This window comes from Morone saxatilis, unplaced genomic scaffold (assembly GCF_004916995.1).
Source record: "Morone saxatilis isolate NCDOM2014 unplaced genomic scaffold, NCSU_SB_2.0 Contig11, whole genome shotgun sequence".
Lineage (NCBI taxonomy): Eukaryota > Metazoa > Chordata > Actinopteri > Moronidae > Morone > Morone saxatilis.
In genome coordinates, this window is record NW_023339663.1 from 16,059,544 (window position 1) to 16,067,180 (window position 7,637).

General features: G+C 36.2%; 3 protein-coding genes across 3 annotated transcripts in view; all 3 read left to right on the plus strand.

The window, feature by feature from the left end:
* Positions 1–1,325, plus strand: part of si:dkey-234i14.2 (heterogeneous nuclear ribonucleoprotein C) — a gene marked incomplete in the record, with an annotated part of 31,746 nt that extends 30,421 nt beyond the window's left edge. Inside the window, 1 exon segment of the mRNA XM_035652603.1 lies at positions 1–1,325.
* A 1,939-nt stretch (positions 1,326–3,264) lies between these two features.
* On the plus strand, positions 3,265–4,980 carry uraha (urate (5-hydroxyiso-) hydrolase a). The gene is made up of 4 exons (XM_035652339.1): positions 3,265–3,429; positions 4,136–4,275; positions 4,397–4,532; positions 4,704–4,980. The coding sequence occupies exons 1-4, from the start codon at positions 3,376–3,378 to the stop codon at positions 4,791–4,793; spliced, it is 420 nt and encodes a 139-aa protein (XP_035508232.1). The 5' UTR covers positions 3,265–3,375; the 3' UTR covers positions 4,794–4,980.
* A 401-nt stretch (positions 4,981–5,381) lies between these two features.
* pdcd5 (programmed cell death 5) overlaps positions 5,382–7,637 on the plus strand; it is a 4,169-nt gene continuing 1,913 nt past the window's right edge. Inside the window, exons 1-2 of the mRNA XM_035652280.1 lie at positions 5,382–5,585; positions 7,424–7,464. Of these exons, the coding sequence (XP_035508173.1) occupies positions 5,520–5,585; positions 7,424–7,464 (107 nt within the window). The 5' untranslated portion in view covers positions 5,382–5,519. The remainder of the gene's footprint in view (positions 5,586–7,423; positions 7,465–7,637) is intronic.

The following is a 7,637-nucleotide window of genomic DNA, read 5'->3' on the forward strand; positions in this document are numbered from 1 at the left end:
AAGTGCCAAACATGGAGGAAGAGAACAACAATCCACTGAGCCAACATTCATATCAGAGGCTCAAATTCCCAACAGGGTGTACATATCACATAACAATACATTAAATTCTGTCACAGCAGCTCAGTTTCTGTGACTGTACATTCAAGCAAAACATAAACACTGACACAGGTGACGTATACACACAGAGTATGTGCAAATCCAACTGAGAAGAATTTATGTTATGAGAGAGTAAGAGGGAGAGAGTATTCAGAGAGTAATTACAAAGGACACCTTGAAGCGCGGCTGTGAATTAAACTTTTTATAATCCTGCCTAAGCAGTGAATTTCCACGAAGACCAATATTCCAGTATTAATCCAAATATTGCTTTATTAATCCAAATGAGACAATAGAGCTCTCTGATTAAAACATTATGTAAGCTGCTTACCAGTTTATCATTTTCAAATTAAAAGCCTTCCACTGAAACAGGCAGTATGTGTGTAGCTAGAGGTGCTATGTTTCTGCTACTTCACCAGTTTCTCCCAACAGAAACAGCAAAGGGATACAACATTAAAAGGAAATTCTGAATATCTGTTTATAAGGGACCTTTAATTAGATAAAAATACAAATGATATAGATCCAGGGATATTAATGAAGCATGGGTTATAAACCACACAAGCAGCTCGCTCAAGTACTATCTTTTTCAGAATGTAACTGGAATATTGTGTGCATGCACTGTTAAATGAAAATCCTGTCTGTGGAAGTATTTTAAAGAAATCTGTACGCTTTCAAATTAGATCCTTTAAGAAGACTTTGTTTAGGCTCAACTCACTTTTTTTTCTATCTTTTTTTATATACTTATAAGATAACAGAATTTAGCTATTCAAAGTAAATCACGGTAATCCTTGACAGATAGGCACACTGATGGTTCAGGACAGAAACCGATTGTTTTCTACTTGCAAGTATCAGTATGCTACGTCTCTGAGTGTAACTCTCTGAAAGAAATGTTATACAAATGACCTTGTTATGTCACACCACAAGTGTTTTCTCTACTTTAAATGTATTAGAGGAATGTTACAGCTCTCTTCCGCCATGTATTTGGCACTTTAAGATGTGCAAAGACCCAGGTCAGTGTGTAATATTGTGTATTATTGTAAACTTTACTGTAATTGTCGAATTGTCTGATTTTAATCTTGCTTTAGGACTTATCATGTGTTTTTTAAAGAAAACAATGGTGTTATTATAATTCCTATGGTGTTACATGTTTTTGTTTGCATTCTTAAGATAAGCCAAGTGGAAATACTCATTGTCACAGTAGTAAAAGTATTTTCATATTGAGTATAAATACAGTACATGGGAGTGTGTTTTTATTCTGAAAGAGCAAGACAGACACGGAGGAAAGGAGGCAGAAAAACAAACATTTGGGGAAATATCAATGCAATGGCTATCATTTAGTTAATAGTTAAGTGCTGTTTCAAATACTTACAGTATTCCACAAATTGTATGAATCATACCATAATACCATACATGCTATAGTCTATACAAAACAGAGGAATGAAATTATCGCTTTATTTACTGGGAGTCAAAGTGATCCATGTGATCACGTGTCTTTGAACCCACCCAACATCTCACTTCCTCAGTGCATGGATAGTTTGAATAAAGGTCAGTCTGAAATTGTGCTCAGGTTAAAGAGGATACCACAAATACAGGACAGACTGCAGCAGTTTCCACTCAGAGCAAGGCATCCAATGCTGAATCCATCTGAACTTTCCAGCAACAACAACAGGGTCAAAACTTATCAAGAGATACATTTTCAGTCATTAAAAAAAAAAGAGAAAAGATTTTGGAACAATATTCCCAATCTTTTACTCTCTTCAACAGCATATGCTGACTCACACTGAAACAAATCAGCCACGATGTACACAAGTCTTAAAAAAATAAAATAAAATCCTCCTGCAGCCTCTCCACCACCAGCTGTGTCTCTGATAAGCTAGCCTGAGAAAGACAAATGAATGAGGAAGGAACAGACTGACAGAGTTTATTAAAAAAAAAAAAAAACGCAGGGAGAAAAACTTGCCTATTTGTTTTAACACTGTTTTGGTGTTGCATAAAGGGAGAGAAGGAATTTGTGCAGAGTTTAAAATGTTTATGGGGCAAAATAAAATTGGTCATTTTGAATCAAGAGAGAAAATATGTGATATAAATATTTGATATAAATTTAACTAGGTTAAGTTAATTACATCAAATAATTAACTAACTGGAAAATATTTGATTAAAACAGAGTCTGTTACAAATCAAGGAAATGTAGTTTAAGTCTGGTCTGCTGATAAAGGTCATGGAATACGGTAGAAAGCTCTGGGAACAGCTTCATAAATGGATCTTTTAGAATATTTACCACAGAAGTGTTCAATAGTTCATGTCACATATTTCTCATGGTTGTATCTAAAAAGAAAAAACTATGACACACTTGTAAAGTCTATTTTTTTAGGTAATCCCTATGCATCACCTAAATTTATCAATAACAATGTGATTAAAAAACTGAATAATAAACAAGAAGAACCATCTTAACAAACATGGGACATTTAAGTGGCTTGTTTAGGACATTCTCAGCTAATATAGTATGATCAGAAATAAAAGTTAGTCCTTCCAGATCAGTTTCTTTCATGCTCAAAGTTTTTAATAATTTCTTCCTCATAATTTGATCAGTGGTGCACATTAGGCTGCTTGTGACCACTAGCATGTGCCTTATAGCACAGTTTGGTACATTACAGAAAATCACAGCCGTGCTTTCAAAGAAGCAATCCAGTAGACCATCTGTTGTAACAGTCACCATGTTTAATTTGTTTACAGAGTTGTGCATGTTGTCAACATTTAGCTCCAAAACATCACTCAAATATTACATTGAACATTCGGGTTTGAATTTCATTCTAATGAGAGATTGTTGGGGCAGGAACAAGAATCACAGCATGTGTGTCAGTGGATTAATTTGTGGAATTCAAGCAGGAAGTTGTGAGCTGCGTATTTAGAGTTCAGTAACCCTGCAGTCAGACATACTAATGTCAGAAAATCAAAAAGACTTTGTTCCTTTTAATTCCATTAATTGTGCCCCTCTGCTTCAGCCTCTGTGCTGTCTACTTCAATCATAAAGTTCAAAGTGTGACAAAAGGAGCTCTTGCACAACCAGTTTCTGTTGACAAAAAGATAAGCACATGTGGACTGAATGTCATACTGAATAGGACACTGTCCTATTCAGTATGACATTCAGTCCACATGTGACATTCAGTATTCAGACATTCGAAGACAGAGTTACAAAAACCGGATGCCATTAAATTTACCATAAAATTGCATTTTTAGGGTAAAACTGCTGACCCAGTTTAGACTTTATATTCATCAGTGCACATGAGTGCGTACAGGCTGCAGCAACTCAAGGGTCATATTTTGCCTGAAAATAAGGTAAGCACAAAACTTATAATAATAAATATATAATAAAATAGAAGGTTTTTGATTAAACAGACTAAATGCAAAGTGATATAGAATTATGTTACCATATACCAAATTACATACATGAACTCTGTGGCTGAGGTGATACTATGTGAGACGTGAGAGAGGCAACAACAGGAGGAGTCAATAGTCTAGTCTAGGGGACAGTATTTTTATGTCATTTGATAATCATGAGGATTTATAGTATTTCAAATTTCAATAAATGGCATACCCTTAACAAATCTACATAAAACAACATCAGCAACAGTATGTGTGATACATTGTTTCATATATTCTTTTTCTCAGGTGAAGGTTCTTTAAATGTTTAACTTTTTACTAATGATAAAGGGACCAGAATGCACAGTATTAAAATTTACATATAAATCAAAAATAATCTTGAATGCCAAATTTTATCTTAGTATTTGACATAGTGATTGTCTGAAAACTTTGACAGAGCTGTCCTACATACATTTTAGATGTATTTATTTTGCTAAGTTGGAATAAACTGCCAAAGATAATTAAACATTGTGTGAACTCAATGTTGCTTTAAAAAAAATAGCCCAGTATGCTTTTTGCCAGTACTAAAAAAAGTAATGTGTGGAACTTTTAATATTGTGGTCTAATGTGATTGCTTCTGAATCATATTATCCATTTATAATCTTACTTTCTTGGTTTTTAGATCACAGCAATGGCAGGCTCACCTAGTCCTCTGACCACCCATGTGCTCAACACTGCGATGGGTGTCCCTGGTTCTAACATGGCCCTCAGTCTCTATCAACAAGACCCCTCCACTAATGCTTGGAGTTTGATAACCACTGGGTAAAAACCTGAGGACAATGGCCAAACACAAAATATCACACACATAGTCACAGTGAAATCTTCATTACTGGACAATGTATGTCTTTGTTCACAGGTCTTCACTCGTTTTTTGTCTCAACAGGACCACCAATGATGATGGACGCTGTCCAGGGCTCATCACAAAACAAACGTTTACATCTGGTGTGTACAAAATTCGTTTTGAGACTGCTCAGTACTGGAAGAGTATTGGAGAGACCAGCTTTTACCCGTATGTTGAGGTGAGGAAATGTTATGTGTTGATATCCTCAGCTGCAATTCTCGGGCATACTGCTGCTATTTGTGTAAAGAGATCAGTGAATTTGTCTCATATGCATGATACTGTTAATGATCTTGAGTATCAGTCTCATTTGTAATTGGTGATCTCCTTCATGTTTGTTGTTTTGTTGCAGATTGCCTTCACTATAAATGACCCTGGCCAAAAATACCATGTCCCTCTTCTCCTGAGTCGTTTCTCTTACAGTACGTACAGAGGGAGTTAGAGATAAAGCAAGATGAACCTCCTGAGGCTGCCTCCATCTATCAGCCATCTAACACATCACAGGCAGAGGCAACTCCACCAAGAACATTCATCTCAGCACCAGCTGAACTGTCACGCCAACTGACAAGACACAATGCTCCATTTAGTTGATTCTTCCATTTCAATACTGGTGTTATTATCACTACAACTTTTGCAATTAAACATTAACCTATCAAATAAGGTGTTTACTGTCAAATGTGTTTTCTTTTGTAATCATGCATGTGAATCCATCTGCATCAATCTTTTTTCTCAATTCAAATTTTGTATAAATACCATTAACTACAATCTAATAAGTGTAGACAAAAAAAGCCCTGTCAGTTCCAGTTACTGGGAAGGCCATTCCCCAACAGCACTACATTTTCGTCAAAATATTAATTAAATGGGGATCTATATGCATATATAATAATATATATGATAACGTATACAGGTACAATATAATGAGCATTTGTTTTATATATTGCTACAAATATAAATGTGTCAAGTACGAGCACAACTTCCTCTTCTGGTGTGAGCCTTGTCTCTGTGCTCGATTGCTCTGCCCTGAGCGCTGGATCGGTTTTGTATCGAAGTTGATTACACTCCCCTGAGCTAGGTAGGGCCTTGCCTCTGATGGGAGTTGAGAGTACATTATACCACGTTACATTATCCATTTTTTTTCTGTCTTCGGTCTAAACTACTTTGGTAAACCATGGCGGACGACGAGTTGGAGGCCATTAGGCGGCAGAGAATGGCGGAACTACAGGCAAAACACGGGGTGAGGACCAAACGTGAGCCGGGAAGCGTGTTAGCCTTATAAGGAGCTGCTGCTAGCCAGGGTAGCTAAAGCAGTCACCGCAACATAACTACAGTGTCCCTCGGGTTGTGAGCACCATGCTCAATGTAAATGAACTGTAATAAACTCAGTAGTTAAAGACATTGATCACAGTAATAAGCAGCGTCAGCTCACTGGCACTGCTGGCTTTATTTGGACCAGACAGCGCACACCCCTCTGATAATGATGACAGCGTTAGCTCAGCACAGTTAAACAAAGGGTTATTATAAATGGCCATATATTAAGTGTAAGGACAGATACACAAGTAGACAATAGACTGGTGAGCTTAGTTGGGGTTTAATATTGTCTGCGATGATCTGTTGTTAGTTCTTTGTTCAGTGAAAAGGCGGGACGGTTTCATGAAGTATTTCTTTAATGTCACTATAATGGGCTGAACAATGACCAAACAACAAAGATGAACTACTTTCTTATATGACAGTAATACATATGTATTTATACTTGACCTAAACCATGACATTGTTGCGTCCTGTATCAGTAAAATGAGACAATGTGTCTTTGTTGGAGTCGATTTCAATCAGTGCTGCACACACAGTCCGTTTACTGGAGCTCAGTCTTACACACAGCTCAGATTGGATTGGATGGACCAGCATTCTGTACAATAATAGCTGATCACACATACTTTCTGTCAGGATTTGTTCTTTACAGTATATGTAAAAAAAATATTTTTACCACTTTTATGTTTAGAGTCTGTATTAAATGTCCTGTCTGTAACTTTGTGTTGTATTGGTGATGGTCCTGTTTGAGACCCTGTATTCGAATGAGATTACCTGTTTGGTTTATGTAAGGCTAATACATTAAATATACAGCTATCAGTGTATATACTGGCAGATGAGTAACAAGACATTGTAGTACAGAGAGGCCAAATATATTTGAGGTAATTTGGAAACATTGTCACTGTTACATTGTTCTGACAAGTTTGCTTTGGTATTCTGTGTTTAACCCAATACATATCTCTTGTCAGTACAATTCTTAATCACTAAACTCTGTATCAAAAATGTGTTTTAATATCATATGCTTATGTTAAAAAAGAATTATATTAGCTTGTATATTGTTATAGGATTTTGTCTTATTAAATATTGAACTGTGTCATCCTCAGTAATCCATTATTGGTTTTGCTTTAGTGCTTAGGGCTCTTGATCCCTTCCTCTCCCCAGCTTTCAGTTCTTGGACCAAACAAGACGTTTTCACAGACTTTAAACATCCGACATTCAGTGTAAGAAATATTAGAAGATAGGAACTAAAAACCAGAAAAGTTAATAATAATAATAAACCTTTTCGTACATGTATAACAGACATTAATATATAGCTAACGAACTTCCAGATGTTAAGTGGGTAGATAAAATATAGTAAAGCATGACAACAGGACTCTCGAGATGTCACTTTGCTACAACTGTGCTCATTGTCATCAGACCTGGTCCTCATGAATAGTGTCTGACATGAGCACTGTTAACTGTTGCCTAGATACTGACACACAGCAGATGATGGTCTTTCATCAAATTTCAATAAATCTGTCGTCAAACATTACGCTCTAGTTGTGGTTGAAGCTTTGTTTCATAAAACTCTAGTTTGATCAAATAATCAAACTGATCTTGACACTGACACATATTTTGACAGTTATTAAGGTAGTTTGTGAGGCCATTACCAGAGTTAATGGCTGGTATGATGAAATCTTTTCCTTATTAGACTATACATCCCCAAGTTGGTTGAATGCAGAAATACAACCTATATGTGATTGTGCTGTCTCACATATGTTCTTATAGGATGCTTCAAATAATCAGCAGGGAGAGGAGGCCAAACAAAGGTATGATATGATCATTCATTTTAAAGCATGCAAGTATACTTGTATACAGTACAGTTTCTTTATTACTAAAATAAATAGACTTCAGGGTCCAGTGTGTAGGATTTAGTGCAATCTACTAGTGTAGTTGCAAATTGCAACTCCTGGCTGCAAAAAACACCCCTATTTAGAGCCAG

Coding starts and splice junctions, on each gene's coding strand:
- uraha (XM_035652339.1), top strand. CDS start 3,376: ATGAGTGCGTACAGGCTGCAGCAACTCAAGGGTCATATTTTGCCTGAA. Junction 4,276..4,396: donor TGGAGTTTGATAACCACTGG/GTAAAAACCTGA, acceptor TTGTCTCAACAG/GACCACCAATGATGATGGAC. Junction 4,533..4,703: donor GCTTTTACCCGTATGTTGAG/GTGAGGAAATGT, acceptor GTTTTGTTGCAG/ATTGCCTTCACTATAAATGA.